The sequence below is a fragment of the Brienomyrus brachyistius genome, chromosome 21 (genome assembly GCF_023856365.1).
Source record: "Brienomyrus brachyistius isolate T26 chromosome 21, BBRACH_0.4, whole genome shotgun sequence".
In the NCBI taxonomy this organism is placed as follows: Eukaryota; Metazoa; Chordata; class Actinopteri; order Osteoglossiformes; family Mormyridae; genus Brienomyrus; species Brienomyrus brachyistius.
In genome coordinates, this window is record NC_064553.1 from 19,501,111 (window position 1) to 19,527,164 (window position 26,054).

A 26,054-nucleotide genomic window follows, 5' to 3' on the forward strand; every position below is an offset into this window, starting at 1 on the left:
TAACTTATTTTGCTTAATTTACTCTTCGATTTCCATTTGTCAAAATAAATCACAGCTAAAATTAAGGTTAGCCCAGTCGCTTAGCTGCATCTCTTACACAATATGGTACATAACTATATTATTTTTTGGAAACATATTAATGTTTCTCATCCAGTTCCAATAAAACCTTCTGTTTTTACCCAATTATACTGCTACTTCAGTGCTGAATAGGGCAAGGGGGCTAATCACCTCCTGGGTTTCGGCTGGGAACGTGTGGGGCAGTGTCGGTGAGGCAGCAAATGGTGGAGGAGAGATGACCTTTCTCTCCTCCAACTGGGCCATGATCTCCTTGCGTCTACGGTGAAGGTAGTCCAGACTATGCTGCGACCGACTGTAAGAATCCTGAAAGCCACAACCGGACAAGAAAATAGTGTATAAAGCCAACACAAAAAGGAACTTGAGATTTATGAAAATATCTCATTTGCAGCGTAACACTGACCCTGGAGTAGGTTCTCGCCTGAGAATGTTGAGCACCGGCAGGGCAGTAGCCTTCAGGAGGGAATCGGTCCCGAGAGGATTCCGAGTGATGCTGGGATGCTGCTGCTGGAAGCGGAGCTTGCAGGGATACATCAACAGGAACGGGGCTGATTCTTACCAAGTCGTCATGTGCAGGGAAGGGCTGTAGTGGAGGAGGAGGGGCCGCATAGGCAGCATGACGACGGCCATCGTAGTGAGGAGGGTACACTTGCTGTGGCACCGCAGGGAATTGGGGGCCCTGCGTGCTGGAGTACTGACGCTCAGTACTGTAGCTCTGATAAGGGTCCTGGTAAGGGGGGAGGCCTGAATCCGCAGGAGGTGGAGGATTGCGGATATAGCGGGCTTGGACGAACTGCGGTGGCTGGTAACCATATGGATTACCTGGTTAAAAGAACAACAAGCCTATTATCATATATGTTGTAGGAATGAATGGATGTTTTAACACTTGTTTTCTTTGGATTGGAAAATCTTTTGGGTCATGTCAATGGGCCAAGATAATGGCAGGAACGTCACAAGTGCCACAGTTCAGTGGAATAACAGCATGCAGAAAGGATTCTCTGAACACACGTTCACCCTCAAAGCAGTTCTTGAGGTAAAAGTGGGTCGGAGCTGGTACTAGCGAGATTACAAAGTAGCCTCTGAGTGCATATACACATTTTTAAATACTTTAATTACGTACTTGTGCTTGCTTATATAAATACATCGCATGTATTCCAGATATTTTTAACATATACACTGAAAAACAAAACATGACCATCCCCATGAGAAGTGAATAATGGTAACTATCGCATAAAAGCGGTGTGTCAAGGTCTGGGATATATTAGCAAGTAAGCCAACATTCGGTAATCATAGTCAATATGTTGAATGTAGAAGAAATGGGCAGGGGTAAAGATCTGACTGACTCTGACAAGGGCCAAATCATTATGGACAACTGGGTCAGAGCACCTCCAAACGGCAAGGTTCGTGAGGCGCTCACGGTCAACCAATGATGGGTATCTACTGAGTGATAAGAGAAGGGAAAAACCACAAACTTCCGAATGCATCACTTGGCTTGATGTCTAATATATCCTAGATCTCTGAACAAAGTGTTTTTACAAGATCATCAAGTCAACATCATTCACGTCACGTGAGGGTGGCCATAATGTTTTGGCTCATCATTGTACATTTCCCATTATGCACACACGCACGCACGCACGCGCACACACACACATTTCCCTACATTAAAACATGATAATATAGTCAGCTCTATTCATAAAAATAAAGAACTTTTTTTGGTTTGAGTTTACTATCTGGCAATAGAATCTGAAAAACTGCAACATTCCGACTCACAGGAAGTGATAGTGATAGAAAATACCTGCTGGATACTCATACTGCGAAACTGAGACAGGCGCCCTTGGCTCTGGGTAGAACATGTCAAGCTGCTGTGGAGGGTATATCTGGGGTCCCCTGGGGACCAAAGGCATCTGTTTCGTCATAGGGTGGTCACGTATCCTGGCATGGGATATTGTATGAGGAGTCCCAGCCATCACAGATTTCGGAACGGTGTCCAGCCTGCATAATGAGAAAAAGCAGTCTCTTTATAAAAAGACAGACAGTTTTCAGGGCTTCATCTTATTAGAGATTCTCAATAGATATGTAGTACAATTCAGAAAGAGTTTTGCAAAATGCAGTGATCTGACTGGATGGCACTGAGGCTCAGGTAGTGCTCTTTTCTCAGACCCCCTTGGTCATGGGTTCAAGTCTTGATTAGTTTGTGTATGTGTATCTTTGTATGGTCTCCCTGTGGTGTTCAGGCTTCCTCCAGCTGCAATTCTCTCCCACATTAGGGATGGGAGGGGAAAAAAATTGATTCCTTACCTCGATACTTCAAGGTTTCTTTATTTTTATAATCAAGAGTTGAATATCAACTTTTAAATATCAAGTCAAGTTACTGTAATCCAGTTGGTCACCTTTGCAGCTGGGCAAATATATTGGAAGTCACAAACAGTCCTGTTGACAGGCATAAGTGTGGTACAGCACAAATGTGTATAAGCAAACGTGATCAGAAGAGCTGTTACGATTACTCGATAAAACTCAATTACTTAATTATTAAAAAGAATTGATTAAAATTTTCCTTCTGGATTCCTCAACAATATGGCAGAAGGAAGATGGGATTCCCCATAAGAAATAATGGAAAACCAATTCCTGGCCCCAAAAAATTACAATTAAATATGTTTGTTTTTTTTTGTTTTTTTTTAGCAAACACAAAATTAACAGGATAAAACAAGAAGTGCATATACTAAACACATCTAAGCACATTTAAGCACATTTGTCAAAACAGTAATTTGTAAAGTAAGAAAATAAATGTATCCAAACAATGTGTAAAGTTAAAAAAAAAAAACAAGGTCTGTCAAATAAGCTGGTGGTATTGCCAAGATGCAGACCCATCCAAACAAATCACTTGATTTTGCACCAATATTGTCTGTGTGAATACAGAGGTTTTCCATGTAGCGGAAGACAGATGTCTTTTTGTGACCAGTTCCCGTTTGCTTTTCTTCTCTTCAATCTCTTCAATTTAATTTCTCATAAACGTATCACACAGTATATGAATCAAACAGTGTTTTAAACCATTGATTACCGTTTGTGTGGCTGCGAATGGCTCCCTTTCCCATATTTAACAGATCAATAGCAGTTTTACAAACCTTAATTTTAGCTATCATCTACTTTTTATACCCAGTCTTTGAAGTCTGTCCATCCATCCATCCATCCATCATCTACCACTTTGATGAAATGATGTGGAGGGTAGATGAAATGAAACGTAAAGTGATCCTTGCAAGTAGCAGACATAAAGTACAGATATTTATAAGACCTCACCTAGAATATTGTGTGCAGGTTTGGTCATCATACCTTAAGAAGGACATTGCTGCCTTGGAAAGGGTGCAATGTAGGGCGACGAGAATGATTCCTGGTCTTAGAGGAATGTCTTATGAGCAGTGGTTAGCTGAGCTGCATCTGTTTAGCCCCAAGCAAAGACTAAGGGGGGACATGATCCAGGTTTATAAGATTCTAACAGGTCGGGATGCTGTTCAGCCAAATGGTTATTTCAATATTAGTTTAAATACTAGCACTCATGGCCATAAGTGGAAATTAGCGGGAACATTTTTTTCAATGAATATGAGGAAGCACTTCCTTACACAGCGTATAGTTAAACTATGGAATATGGTGCGTTCGATTATTTCTCTCCAACTCGGAACTCATGAAAAATGTCATGAAACACGTCAGTTCCCATCGGAAACATGCCTCTTTTATGACGTTGATGTCAGACAGAATTTTCTTGTCCGCTTTGCCCCTGTGACGTAATTTCAACATGGCGGCTTACACACTCAACAGTAATTCTATTTTACAAATCTTTAAAAATGTTTATTTTGTGAAATGTATTAATAATTATAAATGAAATTGCACATGTTCGATTTAGAGAATACCATATCGTGACCATAAACAGTATTCTAGCATGCAATATCAGATTTTTACCAGACTTTGTTAGTGTTTTTCGTTTGTTTGTAGTTTTTTTGCCTCTCGAAAAAAGAATATCGCTTTGAATGTATTAAAATATTTCATAAAGCTTTTATTTTGGTTTGACTAGTTTGTGTTTCTTGTTTGTTTGTGTTTCGGAAATAATAATCTTACTCCAAAACTGCTAAAACATAAAGTAACAACACACAGCAGCGTATTCATGAAGGCAACCATGTTTGTTCCGAGTTGTGGTAGCACGAACGGGAGATTGTCGGACATGATGTCACTCAACTCGGAATTTCTGAGTTCCGAGAGATAATGGAACGTACCAATAGTCTTCCTGCAAGTGTAGCGCAAGCTAAAACCCTGGGTTCCTTTAAATCAGAGCTAGATAAGATTTTAACAACTCTGAGCTAAATTAAGTTCTCCCCAAAGGAGCTTGATGGGCTGAATGGCCTCCTCTCGTTTGTAAATTTCTTATGTTCTTATGTTTTGATGGCCATTTCGTCCAGCTCCTCTGGGGGAAATCCTGAGGCATTCCAAGGCTAGCCGGGAGACACTGTCTCTCCAGCGTGTCCTGCGTCTTCCACGGGGCCTCCTCCCAGTGGGACATGCCCAGAATACCTCACCAGGGAGCTGTCCAGGAGGCATCTTAATCAGATGCCTGGGCCACCACATCTGGCTCCTCTCGATGCGGAGAAGCAGCAGCTCTACTTTGGGTCCCTCCCGAATAACTGAGTTTCACACCCTACCTGTAAGGGAGAGCCCAGCCACCTTGCAGAGAAACCCATTTCGACCGCTTATATTTCATTCGTTCTTTCGGTCACTACTCACAGTTCATGATCATAGGTGAGGGTAGATCAACTGGGAAATCGAGAGCTTTGCCTTTTGACTCAGCCCCTTCTTCACCATGACAGACCGATGCAGCGCCCATATCACTGCTGACGCTGCACCAATCCGCCTCTCGATCTCCCGTTCCATTCTTCCCGCACTCGTGAACAAGACCCCGAGATACTTAAGCTCTTGGGGAAGGACTCCCTCCTTGACCCGGAGAGAGCACTCCACCGTTTTCTGGCTGAGGACCAAGGTCTCGGATTTGGAGGGGCTGATTTTCATCCCTGCCGCTTCATACTCGGTTGCGAACTGCTCCAGTGAGAGCCAAAGGTCATAGTATGATAAGGCCAACAGAACCACATCATCTGCAAAAAACACAGACCTAATCCTGAAGTTCTGCTGGAGGTAGGAGTTGAAGCTCCTTCTGATGGGGGATTCCACCAGACTTTCCCAGCAGACCCACACTATACGCATGGGTCTGCCAGGTCTGACCGGCTTCCTCCCCCACCAGCAGAGCCAACCCACCACCAGCTGGTGATCGGTTGATAGCTCCACCCCTCTCCTCCGCAAGTCCGCAAGTCCGATGACACGACCACAAAGTCGATCATCGAACTGCGGCCTAGGGTGTCCCCGTGCCAAGGGCACATATGGACACCGTTATGTTTGAACATGGTGTTCATTATGGAAAATCCGTGATGAGCCCAGAAGTCTAATAACAAAATACCAAATCGGGCTCATATCGGGGAAGCCGTTCCTCCCAATCATGCCCCTCCAGGTCTCACTGCCATTGCCCACGCGAGCATTGAAGTCCCCCAGGAGAGCAAGAGAGTCCCCAGGAGGAGCGCTCTCCAACACCCCTTCCAAGGACTCCAAAAAGGATGGTTATTCTGAACTGCCGTTTGACGCATAAGCCCAGGGAGGCTACCCTCTTGTCCACTATGGTAAACCCCAATGTACAGGCACCCAGCCAGGGGGCAATAAGTATGCCCACCCCTGCTCGGAGTCTCCTCGTGAGCAACTCCAGAGTGAAAGAGTCCAACCCCGCTCAAGGAGACCAAGCCGTGCGTCGAGGTGAGCCCAACTGTATCTAGTCGGAACCTCACAACCTCACGCACCAGCTCAGACTCCTTCACCACCAGAGGGGTGACATTCCCTGTCCCTAGAGCTACCTTCTGCAGCCGAAGATCAGACCGCCAAGGTCCCCACTTTCGGCCACTGCCCAACTCACACTGCACCCAACCCCTTTGGCCTCTCCTACAGGTGGTGAGCCCATTGGAGGGGGGACCCACGTGCCTTCTGTCTTTCAGGTAATTTTATTTTTAGAACCAAAAGCACTCAAAATTTACATTTTCCTGATGTGCGCCTTTGTTATCAGGTAGGTGCCCTCCACCTACTAACAAAGGCACACATCAGGAAAATGTAAATTTGGAGTACTTTTGGTTCTAAAAATAAAATTACCTGAAAGACAGAAGTTATTCTGTTCTTATTTCGGTCGGCGTGAGTGCTTGTCTGTCCTGTCTGTTAATTAACAGCGCGATTGTTACGGACAGTGAGCAGCATTTTCTGTTCGCGTTTAACTCTGTAACAAACACCGGCGAGGCGATAACAGCTAATAATATCTAGCGTCGGTAACGTTACCCAGCGCCGGAAAAGGACAGTTGCTCCTGAGCTTTGCTCGGTCGCCAGTCGGGGCCGGGAGGACATTTTCCACTTTTTTCCCCGCTCCGGCAGTAGCCTGTTGTGAGGGGGTTTTTGTGGTTTTTCGACTAAATAAAATGACTAGAATAAAGCAGGAATATCTAAGTCTACAGGCTGAGTTAAAAAATGATATTAGACGAGCTAAAAGAAATGTCGAAAGGATGATTGCATTGGAAGCTAAGGATGACGTTAAAAGTTCCTTCCAGTATTTTAACTCTAAAAGAGCTCTAAAACCTGAAATTACTAATCTGCAGGATAGTAGGGGTCTTAAAATAGTAAAGGACATTGATATAGTAAATGAGTTCAATGATAGTTTTGCACGGGAATTCACTGTTGAGGACATTAGTAACTTGCTAGTTCTTATTACTGATCCAGCATCGTCTATAACTAATATATATATATATATATATATATATATATATATATATATATATATATATATATATATATATATATATATATATATATATATAACTGAAGCTGATGTTTTGCAAAGCCTAGCTAAGCTCAAAATAAATAAATCACAGGGCCCTGATGGCATCTTACCTATAGTGTTAAAAGAGATGAGGGATATTATTTGCTGACTGTTAACTTTACTGTTTCAAAAATCCTTATCTGAAGGTGTGGTACCTTCTGATTGGAAGCATGCCAACATAACGCCCATTTTCAAAAAAGGGGATAGAAGTAATTTGTCAAACTATAGGCCAATCAGTCTAACTTGTATAACTGGTAAAGTTATGGAGGCTATAATCAAAGAGAAAATGGTAGATTACCTGGACTCCAATAACATTTTGCGGGGTAGCCAGCATGGATTTAGGAGAGGTAGATCCTGTTTAACGAATCTGTTGGAGTTTTTTGAGGAAGCTACTCAGGTAGTTGATGATAAGAAGGCCTATGATGTCATCTACTTAGATTTCCAAAAGGCTTTTGATGTTGTCCCCCACAAGAGACTCCTACTTAAACTCAAAGCGACAGGTATTTTAGGTACCGTAGCGACCTGGATTGATAACTGGTTAACAGATAGGAAACAGCGAGTAGTTATAAGAGGCACAATGTCACAGTGGGCCTGCGTCCATAGTGGGGTACCGCAGGGTTCGATTTTAGGACCACTATTGTTTCTAATTTACATAAATGAAGTAGATACCAATATATACAGTAAACTGGTGAAATTTGCAGATGACACCAAGGTGGGTGGTGTAGCAGATACTGAATTAGCGGCTCAGCAGCTACAGCGGGATCTTGATTTAATTAGTGACTGGGCCGATACCTGGCAGATGAAATTTAACGTAGACAAATGTAAGGTACTCCATGTAGGGAGCAGAAATATAAAGTACAGGTATTTTATGGGTCCCACTGAAATAAAGGTAGCTGATCATGAAAAAGACCTTGGTGTGTATGCTGATGCTTCCATGTCCCATTCTCGCCAGTGTGGGGAAGCAATAAAAAAGGCCAATAGGATGTTGGGGTATATCTCCAGGTGTGTGGAGTGTAAGTCAAGGGAGGTAATGCTAAGATTATACAATTCCCTGGTGAGACCTCACCTAGAATATTGTGTGCAGGTTTGGTCACCATATCTTAAAAAGGACATTGTGGCATTAGAAAAGGTGCAGCGTAGGGCCACAAAAATGATTCCTGGTCTTAGAGGAATGTCATACGAGGAAAGGTTACTTGAGCTAAATCTGTTCAGTCTCAAGCAAAGGAGACTGAGGGGGGACATGATCCAGGTATATAAGATTCTAACAGGTTTGGATGCTGTTCAACCAAATAGTTACTTCAGCATTAGTTCAAATACACGAATTCGTGGCCATAGGTGGAAATTAGCAGGAGAACATTTCAAACTGGATTTAAGGAAGCACTTCTTTACACAGCGCGTAGTCAGAGTATGGAATAGTCTTCCTGATAACGTAGTGCAAGCTGAATCCTTGGGTTCCTTTAAATCAGAGCTAGATAAGATTTTAACAACTCTGAGCTATTAGTTAAGTTCTCCCCAAGCGAGCTTGATGGGCCGAATGGCCTCCTCTCATTTGTATAGTTCTTATGTTCTTATGATTGCCAGTTTTTCATGGGTCAGGATGGTATAAATGGATTGCCCAAAAAATCAAGTAACCAGCAACACTCACGCAACATGGGAAACATGAGAAATAACCAAAATAATAAATAATAAAAAGATAACTGCAAAGAAAATATTAGATATTTTTTGAATGGCAATAAACTTGCTACAAAAGTAATTCCATGATTCTGAATGACTTAGACCAAAAAACTACCAAAATCCCCTGACTTTCCATGTCTGGAATAGACTTGTTAAAAGATATTCCAGAAATACCATGACCAGTGAGATCCATGACATAAGAGGATGGTGGACACTGGCGTTTTTCCTACTTACGAGTCAGGCGGTGATCCTGGAGCACTAAGGCTCACCGAGTCCAGCTTTGCAGGTTTTCGGGTGGAATCGTACGCTGAGTCAGTGCCACGGGAAATGAGCTGGTTCAAGGAAGAGCCAGATCCAGCAGCCACAATACCATTGGTTACCGAAGAGGCCTTGTGGGCAACAGTGTCTACCAGACTGCCATCATCAGGCAGCAGGCCAGGAGAACAGGGGTGGCCCACTTCGTTCAGCTGAGTCAGGGACTGGCTGAGCTGCCGGCGGGCTGTCAGGCGTTTGTTCATCTTCCGGTATCTATGGATCGAGGACAAAAAAAATACATTAAGGACAGCCTCAAGATGAAGGGCCTAACAATTTCCCTTCGTGTTATAGCAAGCCACACTCACTTCTCCAGCTCGTCCTGAGAGTGGGCAAACGTACAGCTGGCACCCCGGGGACAGCCACCTTTCTGCTTCATATCCCGGCACATATATGTCTTATACTTGCTGTGTTGTGGAGGCTGCGGATAGACAAGAAAGGTTAGACATGCTGATCCACAGCAGATCCAAAAGGTCTGACGAGAACAACTGTCCTGTAGGAGAACCACTAACCTGCTGCTGCTCAGTGCCCTTCTTGCTGTGGTTCTGGATGAAATCTACCAAGCCATGGACCACTGTCTTTACTGCCACCAGGCCCTTCTCCAGCTGATCCCAGGTGGGTGGGGGAGCATCTTGGAAAAGACAACAAAGAAAAAGAATTAATAAACCGTGCCAGATTACACTGCTGGTAAACAGCAAGTACTGTCTCAGAAAAATGTAGCAAAAAATTCCATGTGTGTTATTAGGTAGGATGTTAAACAGTTGGAGTTAGCCAGTCGAAATCAGATTCAAGATTAAAGAAAATTTAATTGTCCAGCACACACATTTTTTTTACTTCTACCACTATGCCCACATCACAAGAGATACAGTAACTTAAGAAACTGTTTATCACTGTGGTTTTTAAAAAATACATATACCAAGACTCCAAACTGTGACCAAAATGGTCACATATTGCAACCATTTATCGAGTGTGCAAGTTAAAATTTCACATGGTGAAAGTTTTTTTTCCTTCTTTGCTGTCTAAGTGCGTCATTTTTTTTTTTTTTGGGCAGGAGGGGTTGATATCTCTTTTCCTGCATGCAGGAGTATGTACATAAATGCACACTGATGAAAAACAGGCAAAACAATCCCTTTGGTGGTGGTTTTAACAAGTTTAAAAAATGAAGGGGTCTATAGCTGATTGTTTTGAAAAATAAAATGAGAATAAAAAGGAGGAAGCTGGTGGAGAGTGAGAGCCAAAGAGAGGTTCCGAGTAGGGCTGGGCGATGAGTTGGGTTGTCTTGTAAAGGTACTGTAATTTCACATAGATCCTTTTATGCTTTAAAATTTCTTTTAAATGACTATTCATACATTCAGTACTTAATCACTATTACTACTATTCATATTTTTTGCACATTTCAGCCCATTAACAGCCCACACTCCCCTACTCACCAAGTCTTTTCTTACTCTTCCATTAGTATAACCTGTTGTGTTTCAAATTGCGTACATAAACTAATTTAGAGTATGTTAGTAAATGCATTTGTGCACTCAAATCCCAAGTTTAAGTACCGAAGAACACTTTTGGAGACTCCTATTCTTATTAGTCATAGTGATACAGTAATGGTGTCGACAGACTCGGTCGCTAAAAAAGGTATAGTAGCTTAAAAAGTGTGCCGTTCTGTTTTTCTAAATAAAGGTGTGATCAGGGACAAGTTCATTCTTTTATTTTAATTTATTGTAACAGTGCATTTGTCTTTTATGGCTATTATTAACTAAGCAGAAAAATGTAATTAACGTATTTGAAGTCCTTTCAGGTAGTTAGTCTAAATTAGGGCTACTCAAATGCAATGTGGAAAATTAAGATAATAACAGCCAGGATGGATTAATCAACAAGTGTTTCCTCTAGGCATTACAATATTAATAATTAATTTATTTTATTTTTAACATGAAATATTCTCAGTTAAATGTGCAGGGTGAGAAATGGCGAAAAAAAAGGTTTACTGAGACAGGTACACACCAGGTAGACTTAAAAATAATTTCTATGGTTGTGCCGAGCAGAGACATTGGTGGGGGTGGTGGAGGATTGAGGGATTGAGATACTGGCTCTACATCCTGATGTCTGTCAGACCTCAGTAATGGATGATGGCATATACATATACAACTTGCGCTCATAACATGTGAGCAAGGCAATGTTGGAGTGGGAGCGAGCGCTAAGCGTCATATTTGGAAAAAGCTGGAGCATCTCTCTTATCTCTCACTTCATCTTGCTCCACTTTCCCAGGGTTCCTGAATCTCATGAATCTGGCATGACACGCAAGAAATCTATGCTACCGCAAATCTATGCTATTTCTTTATAAACCTAAAATTAGCTACATCAAAAGTATTGGGGTAGTTTGCAAACCCTACAGTCTACTTACAAGGTAACAATACTATTACATACATGTAAATGTATGTGCATTGTCTTGAATTGAAAAACACATGCCAGCCAACTAACCAAAGTTGGCAACCCGCTCACATCTTGAAATAAATCATTTCTGCTTGAATGTGGATCTGGCTGCTCAGTTATTTTGATGCCGGGCTACAGTTAAAGCTAAAATTGAAATGCAATGCAGAGTGCTTTCTTTTTTGGAGCGAGCGGTGAACAATTTCATTGGAGCAGGGTGAAAACTGACGAGGGGGGAGTGATAATGAGCGGAGTGGTCTGCAGTGGCTGTGAGTGGAGGAACATACTGCTCCATATGCGATAAGTGGAAATTCTCACCACTCTATTTCGCTCACATTCTGGTTCCGCTACACACACTCTGAAACTGTAATTTGTGGTACTGCACTGCAAGGGAGGGCGCACCACAGAGTTTGAGAATCACTACTCTAACCATAAGTTAACAGCTTTGTTTCTATACACACACACACAAAGCGAGAAAAGACCTACTTGTCATTTGTTTATTTAATGAACAAAACAGGTATTTATTAAGCCCACCGTGAGGGCCAAAACTTCCTTTCACCTATCATTAGCACTTCACAGAATTATCCCAACCTGGACTAGGGTCAATGTTGGCCAAAAGCTCTAGATGAGGTCTCAATCGGTTGAGGTTTGCAGGGTCCCCCGTCCTCTGCAGGGCGATGGTCAGCTCCTGCACACTCTGCGCAAATGATGCTGGAGTCTGCAGCTAAAGTAGGCATGCAACCATTATTAAACAGCCTTTCTAAAGCTTTAACGTAACAGTATGTTGCTACTTGATTATTTTCACCCTTTATCATTTAGAAACACAACATTATTCATGCACTGGAAATGAACAAAATTCCATACGGTCCACCTGCTGACATTTTACCACTATACCTCTGAAAGATTCAATTTAATTACTGGGTATAGTCTAAGTTTAAAGGATCTACTGAATGATCTCAGAACATTTTAGGATGAATTCATGTAACTCAAATATTCCACTAATCAGTAATTTATGTCCGGGAAGCTGGCTATATATTATAACGGAAAACAGTTTGATAATACGTACCTTATCAATGATAGACTGCATGTGTGATTTGTGGGACTGATCCCCATAAAGCAAAGAGGACCACTGGTCAGGGGCGATGCGCAGACCCCCCTCCATTGCAATTTGTACAATCTGGGAGTCATGTTCTCGTCTCAGGGCCTCATATGTGCGGAACTCTTCTTTGAGCTGCATCAGAGACGAATCCTCGTCTCGCTTTGTCACCTGACATCAGAAGAGATGTTTTCACAGGGGTCTGTTATCAAAGCTAGTTGTTACAACTGATATATTCTGGAAAGAAAAGAAATATACCTTAAAGCAAGAGGCCCGGTAAAGAAGCTGCACTACATGTCCGATACTAGTTTTAGATGCCTGGGGGAAACGGGGCTCCAGTCTCTGCACCACAAAGAGTACGAGGACTTTACGGGATAGAGCGGAACCGTCTTCAAGTGCTAGTAAGACCAGCTTCAAAGCCTCTTCCTGCATTGCTGAAAAAGGGAAGCAGAAGCCATATTTTAGTTTTTCCCTCTTTTGCATTTGGGTTTAACCAGATTCGGTGCTGTCAGAAATGGCAGCATTGTATTCCCAGCCATCGATACTCGTCCCACAATCAGGAACTTGTACAATTTCTAGAAATACGAGATGGATCACTTGGAAATGTAAAAATGAAGTTCAATTTCTGGATGGATCACCTGGAAATGAGAGAGCCACTAAATGAGTTTTTAACCTGAATGTCCTTGAACTATACTTACTGACCTACATATCACATTCATTTATTGCATATTCCACTATTCTGACAATTTGCAGAATCTCTCCCGACCATCTTTATTCCTTGGTGTATGTTTCAATGTCCATGTTAGAAAACAATCATCTATATTATTGTTTTTGGTAACAGTTCACGGGGCAGAATGGTGGTGCAGTGGTTAGCACTGTTGCCTCACACCTCTGGGACCTATGGGTTACATGTGTGCGGAGTTTGTATGTTCTCCCCATGTCGTCGTGGGGTTTCCTCCGGGTACTCCGGGTTCCCCCCACAGTCCAAAAACACGCTGAGGCTAATTGGAGTTGCTAAATTGCCCGTAGGTGTGCATGTGTGAGTGAATGGTGTGTGAGTGTGCCCTGTGATGGGCTGGCCCCCCATCCTGGGTTGTTCCCTGCCTCGTGCTCATTGCTTACGGGATAGGCTCTGGACCCCCCGCGACCCAGTAGGATAAGCGGTTTGGAAAATGGATGGATGGGTAACATTTCACTTAAAGCACTCATGTAGGATGCCTTATAACGCATCAGCATTACAGACACAGCTATTTATGAAACTGTTTATAAAAAGGCATAGTACATAGGGCTAGGAATCGTTCGAAATTTTGATACCAGTACCAGAATGATACTTTTTTCAATACCAATATGTTTGTAAATCAATTCCAAGAATAACAACAATACATTATTACATTCTTCTTATTCTTGGAATTGATTTACAAACATATTTGGGGGATCGATCGCGATCATAACGGGACACAGCCTTTTATTTATATTTTACCAGGGCTCTCGAGTTTCATAAAAAGTCTGGAGTAAGATTACATCTGATATGGACGCAGTGTCTCATGGTCAATGTGTGACACTTTAGAGCCCTGCCAGCTGCATCCATCGGATCTTGCGCTGCCATTTCCATCTTGTCTGCACTTCTTATGTGCGCGTATTCATGTAACAACGGGCTCGCAGCAGAAAAACATGTATACTCTGCCCGCTATAATACAATTCATAAAGAAATATAGCCCCTATCTTTCATTTTCCACAGAATAAAAAACGATGTAACTTTATCCCACGAATAAGCACTGGCACGTTTCACCACTGGCACCAGGCAAAAGGTATTCAGTCTTATTGAGGTAGAAAACCAACAGCATCTATTCTTTTTTTCTACACTTCTGTGTAACTTCCATGTTAGCGCAATCACCAAGTAAGCCAGCAATAATGTAAGCGTCTCTGAGGACTGGTAATCAGACTTAGTTCCAATGATCTTGCTCTCACACAGACATCATATCTCTCTCTCTCTCCCTCTCCCTCCCTCCCTCCCTCCCCGGGTGTTGCATGTGATATACTACGATGTGGTCAACCACTATATGGGGGGCATAAAACAACACACACGTGAACCCATTCACTAGTTTGTCTCTGGGCATATGTTTTTTCTCCGGCATATATGACGTTTCTGTGAAAGATTACATTTGACAGCCAATCACCAGCGACTTTAGATCTTTACACAAGTATGCTGCATGCTTACTAGTTCACAGAGATTTACTGCTTGGGTATCGGAATTTGGCACCGAAAGAAAATATTTTTTTTGATCCTCGATCGAATTGGAGCATTTTGATCGGTACCACAAAAAGTACCTAAGTTCGGTACCCAGCCCTAAGGCTACATTATAGCCTTGTGTATTATGCATTATGAATGCTCTATAAAGCTCTTATCTATAATGCACAATAAATACCTTCACAATGGCTTATACTGACCATACAACATACATCCATCCATTTTCCATTTTCCAAACAGCTTATCCTATTGGGTCGCGGGGGGTCTGGAGCCTATCCCAGAAGCAATGGGCATGAGGCAGGGAACAACCCAGGATGGGGGGCCAGCCCATTGCAGGGCACACACACACACACACACACACACACACACACACCATTCACTCACACATGCACACCTACGGGCAATTTAGCAACTCCAATTAGCCTCAGCATGTTTTTGGACTGTGGGGGGAAACCGGAGTAACCGGAGGAAACCCCACGACGACATGGGGAGAACATGCAAACTCCGCACACATGTGACCCAGGTGTGGACTTGAACCCGGGTCCCAGAGGTGTGAGGCAACAGTGCTAACCACTGCACCACCATGCTGCCCTACAACATCCATGCAATGTATATATTTAACTGGCACCTTTTCTAATAAGGTGTATTATATAGGGAAGAGGCGCAAAGTTGCAAGTTTTGTGGGATTTGAACCTATGAGCTCTCTTTTATCTGTTGAGCTACAGGAGAGTGAGAGATGCAATCGTACTTTAGCATTTTTCAATATTGGGTTATGCGCAATATATGGAATGGATGCAAAAAAACTGAGTAAAAAAATAACAGTCTTATTTACAGTGGATTTAAAGGATTAGCTACAATCAACAAGATCAGTATTTACAAATTAAAGCATTTTAACTCTTGGTTCATTCACTTAGAGCAGGGGTGGCCAATCTTATCCAGAAAGGGCAAGTGTGTATGCAGATTTTTGGGATAACCTTTAGGTCAGCTGTTCAAACCCAGGTGTGAGGACTCTTCAGCCAAACAGCCCTATAATTAGTGACCTAATTAAGGAGTTGCAGTGAAAACACACTGGCCCTTTGCGGATAAGACTGGCCACCCCTGACTTTTTTGCCCATCATTTTGCCCATCAAATAACAAGGAATATTGGCATCTCTTGCTTGATGGCTCAATTCATGTTTAGAATGGTTACATGTGGTTAATTGCTCTCCCCACTTTCATCAGGTCAAGATCTTCAGCGTCACATGTCTGCAAAGGTTGAAAAAGATCTGTTTGTGAATTGCACTTTTTGAGTTATTGTGCTAAATGTCTCAAACTACTTTTTGCTATCGCTATGTAGTGCTGCTTCAGTTTTGAAGCAATCGGTCTCAAAATTTGATCACTTCCAGTTTGTTACCCCTACAATACTTTGTAGTGTCAAGACCAAGCACCTTCTACAGCTGCTGTTTCCTTACTCTTCTCTCACACAGCACTGCCATTTCATTCTTGAAGGCAATTTCTCTAAAAATCGAACCAAGTATATATGTTTTATTAAGCCATAATGAGGTCCATCAAATGGTTTAAACTTATCACATTCACAAGGTTAAATGCCATCTGCTTTCACCCTTCCCTTTGCTAATATTAAGCAGCATTGTTTCAGTTTTGATGAAATCTGTCACAAAAATTAAACAGTTCAACTTTGGCATCAATATAATGCCTCTACAAACCTTCAAAACGTCGCATCCATCAAAAACTTTGAGTTATCATAAAGAATTCATGTGTCAAAACTGCCTTTTTGCGCTATCACTATGTGGCACTGCTTCAATTTTGGGCCAATTGGTCTCAAAATTTAATAAGTTTTAGATCCTCACTTATACACAATGCCTGTGAGGAGTTTGCAAAATCTGTCAAACGGTTTTCAAAATATTGACTCACATACCAAAGTGTCAGTGTGGTGGCAGTGGCCAATGATAAAACCATATGTATTCCCTGAAAGCCAGGGAATAGAACAACTGGCCCATTGTCTTACCCGGACCCAGGAACTGGCAACCCCGTGCCCGCACTGCAGCCCACAGGTTAGAGGAGAGCTGCTGAGGGTTCTGATGCTGCAGGATGAGCTCAGTGACAGTGCGCTCCCCCAAGGACCGGGCGGCCCTCATGGCCCTTACACGACCCTCCTCCTCGACGAGCTGGCAGTGCACCAGGGTGACCAGCTTGCGCTGCATGGGCCGGCTCAGCATGCTCTGCGATACACTGCTTAGAGTCACAACTAAGGACAGACAGGGGAAAGGGGCAGAGGTCAAATGAGATACCTAACAGCTTTTCATACATCAGACCACCTTAAGCACTGTGAAAGTGGTGAAAGCTGAAGCAATGGATTCCTTTCAGCAGATTCTTACATAATAAATAAATAATTGTTCTTGCATTACAATATAGTGCTGATGTATTACCTCTGGTGCTGCTAAGGGGTTTAAGATAGAGCGCCAGCTCCTCTACACACTTGCGGGCTTCATGATAGTGCTTTGTCTCTTCTGCATCAATCAACAAGGTAACAGACTGTTGCACGGGAACCTGTGAACAAAAGAAATAATTTCATAAAAGTCTGATTTGCAATTGAGAAATGAGAAAAACACACAAAGGCCATACTTTCCCACCAGTTTGTTTACTTGCAATGAGCAACAGGTAAAAAGTATAATCAAGCTGCATTTTCCAATAACGTAACTAACCACTCACACTAACTCAAATAAGTTTCTACATATTCAATCCTTACTTACATGATCTCATGGCTAATTTATTTCTAAAATGACTTAGCAGGCACTCAATCCAGAGGTTCAACAAATGCAGTACAAACACTGATATTTACAAATGTTAGTCTCAATTTAAATGATATCAAAACATTCTGAAGAGTTCTGCAACCAAGTCAAGAAAGACCTCTTTTCCAATAGTTACTGATATGATATATTGTATTACATGTGACAGGGCATTCAACTTTTACAGTCTTTCCTTAAAAAAGGTATAAAAAAACACAATAAGGGCTAGGCCTGAATTATTTATCGATTTCAAACCGAAATCACTATTTGAAACAACGCGATTAGCAAATCGCAAAGACTGCGATTTAAGATGTATGTTTTTCAGCATGTCTGACCCAAGGATTACAAATTCATGCTGTCCTGCATGTGTAACAGTGATTCTCACCAATCAGAAGTGCTGTGCTCCTAGCATGCTAGTTATGCTTACCAAACAGAAGTGGCGCAAGGCCATCGGGTATACACCCACAAACAGCAAAGATGTGAAATCCAAGGAAAACGTTACATTTGTGGTGCAGAAAAATATTGATTCCATTGCTGAGCTATAAATGAAATACCTATTTCAAGGTCAGAGACTGTTTACAGAAAGGTCCCATTATCAGGGGTCCAAACAGCTTCAGCTGCACAATCCGTTTTGTTTTCTTCTTACTGAAATTGTTTTTATTTTTATTATTTTATTTAAATTAACACAGTCACGGCTTTTGTGATAACTGATTGATGTTTGATTGTTTTCTGCTAATTTAACCCTTGTGTACATGGGACTTTCAGGAAACAAATACTTTACTGAGGGTAAAAAAAGCAGTCCAATTACTGTTTGGCAACACAGCGCTTAAAATGCACATATGAATACAATCATTTGCCCAGCATTTATTGGCAAAAAGTCAAATGGCAAAAAGTAGCACCACAAGATGATCTTTTTACCTTGTTTATCCACAATATATCCACTTTCAAAAGATATTGTGATTGCCAACTCTAGGTTCACCACTACCTCAGTGATTATCGCTTCCACGGTTTAGCAAAACAGCAGCACGGGGCACTCCGCTAACCAAGTTTAATAAGCATAAGGATATCCTGAATTTATACAGATTACGAACTTCTGGGAATCACAATACATCTCATTAATATTTTAGGCATGCTACTAATTTGCTTATCGAATTATGAGTGAAAATAATGTCCGTATAGTGCCAAAGTGTCTCTTATCTAAAGTTCAGCAATAACATACAGTTTGCTGTGGTCAAAAAAGATTATTTAAATTAGAACATAAGAAATTTACAAATAAGAGTAGGCCAATCGGCCCATCAAACTCGTTTGGGGAGAACGTAACTAATAGCTCAGAGTTGTTAAATCTTATTCAGCTCTGATTTTAAAAAAACTCAGGGTTTTAACTTGCGCTACACTAGCAGGAAGTCCATACTCCATACTCTAACTACAAGCTGTGTAAAGAAATGCTACCTCAGATTCGTTTTAAAAAAATTCTCCCGCTAACTTCCACTTATGGCCACGAGTGCTAGTACTTAAACTAATATTGAAATAACCATTTGGCTGAGCAGCATCCAGACCTGTTAAAACCTTATATATCTGGATTATGGCCCCCCTTAGTCTTCTTTGCTCGAGGCTAAACAGATGCAGCTCAGCTAACCTCTCCTCATAAGACATTCCTCTAAGATCAGGAATCATTCTCGTAGCCCTACGTTGCACCTTTTCCAAGGGAGCAGTGTAAGGTATGGTGACCATATCTGTACTTTATATTTCTGCTCCCTGCCTGGATTACCTTACATTTATGTACGTTAAATTTCATCTGCCAGGTATCAGCCCAGTCGCTAATTAAATCAAGATCCCGTTGTAGCCTCTCCGCTGCTAGATCAGTATCTGCTACACCACCCACCTTGGTGTCGTCTGCAAATTTAACCAGTTTACTGTAAGTATTGGTGTCAATATCATTATTGTAAATTAGGAACAACAGTGGTCATAAAATTGAACCCTGCGGTACCTCAGTATGAACGCAGGGCCACTATGACATTGTGCCTCTAATAACCACTCTCTGCTTAAAATGGTCTACTTGATTTTCTGGATGAAAATGAATCGTTTAGATGAATCAACAAACCGGTAAAATAATCGATAGATTAATCCATAGGAAAATAGTCATTAGTGGCAGCCCTATACAAGACCTCTTTTTAAATATTTTTATATAAATATGAAATATTGCTACTTTATATATTAATATTTTAAAACCACTAAATACAATTTAAAAATTATATGCCAAAAAATCTTTCATTAGGCTACTAAAAACATACAATCTGTATGTTGTGGGCAGTGGTGGCTTAATGGTTAGGGATGCGCACTTGTAGTTGAAAGATTGCAGGTTTGAATCCCTGCCCAGCAAGGTACCACCCCCAAGCACTGCATTATTTGCCCCCTACTATGTCACATATGGGTTAAATGCACAGAACACATTTCAGTGTTGTGTGCTGTGGCGTGTCAACAACGAAAATTAATCACAAAAATTCCACCTTGTTTGGAAATCCTGTTTAAAGCATTTCTGAAGCGTTTATGTTCCAAGACAGTATACACAATGGGTGAACGCTTGAAATGCTCCACAGTATTTCTCACACTGGCAACAACATCAGTTACACTTTGTTGCAACAGCAGCCCCCCCCACCCCCCCCACCCCCATCGTATCACAAGCTGCTAGCAACTCCCTAATTCATCCTTTGCTTTTTGCATATTACTTGCATTGTCTCACACAATTCTGTGCACTTTCTTTAGTGGGATTTTCCACTCAATGCTACCCCAACCTCTCAAAACACTTTTTTAAACAAAAATTGCAAATCGCTGTGGTACTAGTTGATAAAATCATAAAATACTTCCAGATTGTCACCCATCTATATGATGTTCTTATACTCCACCCTACTGCAAAGGATATGTGCATGATGTCACAGCAGGAGGGAGTCACTGCGCTCACACCCAAAAATTATTTTTTGAGTGACAAAAAAAAACTGTGTGGCAGAGTTAGTTTTCAGCTTGAATGTCGCAAAAACACATCTAAAATGGGAAAGAGCTGATAAGCAATTGATTGTACAAATGGACCATACAAGAAATACAAGCTCTCTTTTGACAGACTGTTCAAAACTAACAAGTATCGGATGTGGATCGGTCACATATGGCCGATACCCGATCCGTCTAATAGGCTCCGAATATCAGATGGGTGCACTTCAACTTTTAAAAGATGATGTGGCTGTTGAGCTGTCCCTTTCTTCACTGCCACTTCAGTGCTCATCACTTCCATGATTTACCAAAACAGTAGTATGTGGCTTACTGAAATTAATAAACATAAGTATACACTGAATTTATACAGATTACTAACTTTTTGGCGTCACAATACACATCTCATGAATATTTTTGGCGCAGTACTAATCTGCTTACCAAATCGTGGGTGTAGGTAAAAGTTTGTATAGTACCAAAGAGACGACGTCCGGGCAAACGTTTCACCCGTTATCTATGGCAAACGCGTCATAGAATTGAGATTATATCTCACTGTGATATCTCAGAGCCCTACCATAAAATATTTAATATTTTTGTCCTGGAAGGCAGGATAACTACTCTTAATGAATAGCTTTTATTTCAGTTAATAAATATTGATATTTATCTATTTTCTAAAATAATAATAATATATTAGAAATTAAGTTATTATTTCTAATATATTTGGAGTTTGAAATTTAAGTTGGCAAAAACACACATTTAAAGTTGTCTTTTTTACAAATCTAAAAACGAAACAAAGAAATCTAAAGTGTAAACAACGAATACTGACTTGCCAAGCAAGACAATACTTCTCTGAACAATACTTATTTGCTACACTCATTTCTTTAACCACCTTAGCTGGCTGTCCAAATGTGCCCTGCAGCAGACAGATAACACACAAAACAGATAGTCAAGGTGAAGGCTGAGAGTACTTAATTTTAAGAACTTCAATAAGGCTAATGAAGAAACAACTCTATTACAGATAGAGATTCAGCACAAGATACTTTTGAACTGTCCAAATGACTGACGCCATTAGCAACTTTCAGTTACCATTTATGTCACTTAATAGAAACAGCAAAATGCAGTAATAGTGGAAGGTATAGAAAATGTCTGAATATGGAAGCAAAGTCATTAGTCATAAAAACTCCAAAGTAGTCAATTTTAGTGATGTTTCCCAATTAAGCCTATGAGGGCCCCCAGACATTCCATGTTTTGCTCCTTCTAAACTCCCAGTCAGACAGTCCCAGCTCCTGGGAGGGAGCAAAAATGAGGACTGTCTAGGGTCCCTAAGTACCAGGTTGGGAAACATTGAATTAGAGGACAATAAAGTAAGATTAACATAACTTACTTGTCCGCTGACAAGCTGTAGAAGAGCAGAGTTGACTGGGAGCTGCTCGATGTCAGTGTTGATTGTGGTCTGATCAAATGGACATGCCTTGCGGTGCAGCTTATTCAGGCACATCTTGCAAACAGTGTGGCCACAGCCCAAGCTAATGGGCTTACGGATGGTGTCCTCGAAAGTTTGAGTGCATATGGGGCACAGCAGAAACTCTGTCCACTGTGGTGCTTGTACAGGCATTGTAACAAAATTAATCTACATAAATCTTCTTAGCTGTATGCCTTTTGTTTTTTTTAAAAACAAGAAAGAAAAATCCAGATTCCACTGGAATCACAGAAAAAAATTAAGAACTTCCCAAACGTCAATGATTTTCAATATATTCTGACATTGTCGGCATTCATCACATAGTGTGAAATATAAACCTGAAAGAGAAAAGAAATGTCATCGTACATCAACTGCATGGACACATTTAATTAATTAATTGTACTACACTTGTATAATTGAATAAATAACTGCAGTATATAATCAGCCCAAATTTGCATACAAACTGCTAAATACTTCTACAGCTTACAAAAAACATAGCTTGATAAATTTTCATAAGCTAAGATTTCAAAGTTACCAAAACATATGGGGCCTGTATCATGAAGCGAGATTTCTTACTCAGCTGGATACCTTGCCAGATTTAAGGTACCCCAGTTTAAATGGACTTTATGTTCATTCACTTACATTTAAGCCAGACTGGCAAAACAAGAAATCCTGCTTTGTGATACAGGCCCATGATTTAACAACATTTAACAATTTACGATTTAACAATATTTTGAGGAACACCACGTGTCAAACGTTCTATGAAAAACACTGGACTACAGCAATGTGGCTGTCACTGTCGTTTAGATTTCAGATGGTAAACAACATGTAGAAAAAAATAATTTTGGTGATATTTAAAGTGACATACAATCTCCAGTAGAATATTCAAGAATTGAATACAGTGAAGCCCTTTAGGTTTGGGATGCAAACCCTAAAACCATTTACTTTCTAAAATAAACAGCATATGTCCTCAACTTAATTCGGATGTAACAAGGAACAGGTGCATTTTTTTAACTTGCATATTATACCAAGCGGGGTAATTTAAGAAAGCAGAGCATTCTTGGATACATCATGACCGACCTCGAGGTCAGCTACGCCCAATTCAGTGGGATACAAATGCAACGATAGATCTAATGAATGTAATTTTCAGGACATCAGGCATACATCGACACGGGTCCTAAATGACAAATCTAGATTAGCTATTTTGCTACCACACTATTGATGCGTACTATTATAAAAAACCATGTACAATGACTAAAATTAGGAAACCAAACACAGAAATTACATCGACATCTACCTAATAAATACACACAAGAATTGAAATACGTTATAAATATTCATGCACTTTTTTAAGTTACACAGCAAATAGTTTTGCTAATACCAACACAACATGTAGATTAAACTATATTATTTGTTATATAACATTAGTAATATCCCCTGACGTGTTTCATTACAAAAGCCAAATGGTGTTTAGTACAGATTTAGTTGCCTAAAGCCTAAGGCCTAATCACGCAAAATGAAAATAACGTACTTGCTACTCAGCCTGTCAATGGACCTTTAGTTAGTTTGACTTTTTATAAGATATGTTTTAAAATTATATACTAAATGGGTTAAACATTGCAGTTTCCCGGATATGTTCTCTTGTTCTGCATAAGCTAGCAAGCTAGCTAAGTAGGCCAAATTGTATCGATCACACACTCTGTTTAAACATAAAAATAAATCGAGTAAATATTTTAGAAAATCTATCAAATGACGAAAACATATAATTAAAAAGTAAGGCTTTTATTTTCCATTAACTGTTCGGAAGGACAAACTTTAATCTAGATCAGGCTAATTCGTGCCCCAGGAGGCAAGAAATTAAACCAAGCCATCGAAATGGTATATGCAGATTTTCCTGCAATATAGCTGACATCTAACTAAGTACCAACATGCGTGTAAACTACGTTTTTAAATTAAATGGAAAAATATCAGGCAGGTTATACTTATTTATGTAAAACGTTATCTAATCGCATCGAAAATTACACAGCTCAACAGCCGCTGTATCTTTGTAGCTAACCAACAACGCTATTGATGGGAAACAGAAAAATAGACCTCAACTTTCAAAAGAAACCCATTACTAACTATCGCTAAATATAAATTAACTACGTAAAATTATTTCTCGAAGATTTCTGTTAACTAACTACGGATAAATAAGTATAAGAAACGAAGCCAATGCCCCTATTGTTCCCAGTTAGCCGCATTGGGGCCATAAGGGATTGGACTAAGCAGTCAAAGAAAAGAGTTTTCCTTTTTCAGCTTGTAGGCCGTACACCTAACGTTAGAATACTAATACTATTTATGACAAAAATGTCAAAACGTCAACTGGTACTTACAGTCTCTGATTAAACTTAACTAATCTTCAGCTGTTTCGGGGAGACGGTGTTTCTCATCGCCGTCGCCATGTCGACCGTGTATCGCTGACGCCAGTGATCGCCAGTGACACACATAAATCAAAGGAGGAAATGCAACACTGTTCATTATTTTTTTCTCAATTTCTTTGGCACATATTTCAAATGACAATTAACATTTGTAAAACAACGAGTGCAATCCCCACACCATGATGTCACTTGTGCACAGAACATCATCCCTTACTGTTTCACACAAATTTCCCAATGTTTTATTACAAGACCCGGTCTTGTACAATTGCCATCACATGGCATAATATATGCCCCGGATTCCGTGAAATACATTGAATACGTAAATGGTTTTTGGACCGGTCATCTGCCGCCAAAGATGCTTTGCTTTTTACGAGGATAACTCAAACTAATTGACTGATCTTTTTGAAACTTTGCAGAAGCATTGCAGGGTGCCGAAATGGAACTGATTAACTTTTAGGCATATTGTCCCAAAACTGAAGCAGCGGCACAGTTGCAATTTCAACTTCACATAAGAACCAGCCCTCACTATGCCCGAGCTAATAGTGACGTCGAGAGAGCTGCACAAACAGCTAAGCAGATCTTTTCCTAGTACTTTTGACCTACAGAGCTTCATCTTATATATAATGAGCTTCAGTTCAAACTCTGATTGACATGCCTACTGCTTTTTTTTTTTGGGCCTCCATTTGGAGATGTGTAGGTTACACTTCAAACATGCTCCATCTTTTGATGTGTTGTAGTGGGGAGGCTTTAGGAAGGTCCCTGTGTCACGCCACTCCTGGTCATAATGCTGTCGCTCAGGCAGGTGGGTGGTGCTAGCCCTGTCGCGTCACTTCGGAGAGGCACTCAGTTCCAGGAGGTCTCCTCAGGTTTGTTGTGCACTTTTGGTGGTGGGTTCCCTGGAGCTCTTTGATCTCCCTACTAAATTTCTGTACTTCCACCCCCAGTTCTGACACCAGTGTGGTGTGGGTACCAGACATGTCGATCACACAATATGATGCTGAGTCAAAGTGCAGGAAAACACAAAATGGCCATACTGTATGTATGCCACTCACTAAGACAACACACACAGCCCACCATGCTGGCCACCCTGACTACCCACATTACACACGGTAGGCGCACACACACCAATTAACATTTAACACTATTCATAATATTAATGTATGGCACAGATGCAACACAATACTTTCTGATTATACACAGGTATTTACACTATTTACATTTGACATCAGTCCAGCATGCCACTCTGCTACCTGATTGTCCAGATTTCCCCACAATGTGATAAATACCTGTAACTTTTTACCTCGTGGGGACATTTCTTCGGTCTCCCTAAGAAATAACTACATTTTAGAAATGCAATCAAAAAAATTAAAATGCCAAAACATCTTGCATTTTGTTTGGTTGCTCATGATTAAGATTAGGGTTAGGTAGGGGTTAAGGTTGTTATTGTTGGGATTAAGGTTTTTCCCCATAGAAATCAATGGACAGTCCCCACATTGATATGAATACAAATATGTGTGTGTGTGTGTGAGCAACTAACTGACTATAGGTGTATGTACTAATATGATTTCTGCTTATCTGAGAAAAATGTGACAGTATTTAACGTTTGTTCATTCAGCCATTTTCAACCCTGTTGTGAATTCAACCCTGT

At 40.8% G+C, this 26,054-nt stretch overlaps 1 protein-coding gene across 1 annotated transcript in view; it reads right to left on the reverse strand.

Moving 5' to 3' along the window:
- Positions 1 to 24,507, reverse strand: part of rc3h1b (ring finger and CCCH-type domains 1b) — a 39,807-nt gene extending 15,300 nt beyond the window's left edge. The window contains exons 1-13 of the mRNA XM_048990147.1: positions 24,362 to 24,507; positions 21,915 to 22,327; positions 17,192 to 17,312; positions 16,771 to 17,010; positions 12,777 to 12,952; positions 12,489 to 12,689; positions 12,014 to 12,146; positions 9,514 to 9,632; positions 9,310 to 9,422; positions 8,924 to 9,217; positions 1,871 to 2,067; positions 479 to 897; positions 229 to 381 (exon numbers count right to left, since the gene is read on the reverse strand). Of these exons, the coding sequence (XP_048846104.1) occupies positions 229 to 381; positions 479 to 897; positions 1,871 to 2,067; positions 8,924 to 9,217; positions 9,310 to 9,422; positions 9,514 to 9,632; positions 12,014 to 12,146; positions 12,489 to 12,689; positions 12,777 to 12,952; positions 16,771 to 17,010; positions 17,192 to 17,312; positions 21,915 to 22,145 (2,397 nt within the window). The 5' untranslated portion in view covers positions 22,146 to 22,327; positions 24,362 to 24,507. The remainder of the gene's footprint in view (positions 1 to 228; positions 382 to 478; positions 898 to 1,870; positions 2,068 to 8,923; positions 9,218 to 9,309; positions 9,423 to 9,513; positions 9,633 to 12,013; positions 12,147 to 12,488; positions 12,690 to 12,776; positions 12,953 to 16,770; positions 17,011 to 17,191; positions 17,313 to 21,914; positions 22,328 to 24,361) is intronic.
- Positions 24,508 to 26,054: the final 1,547 nt, after the last annotated feature.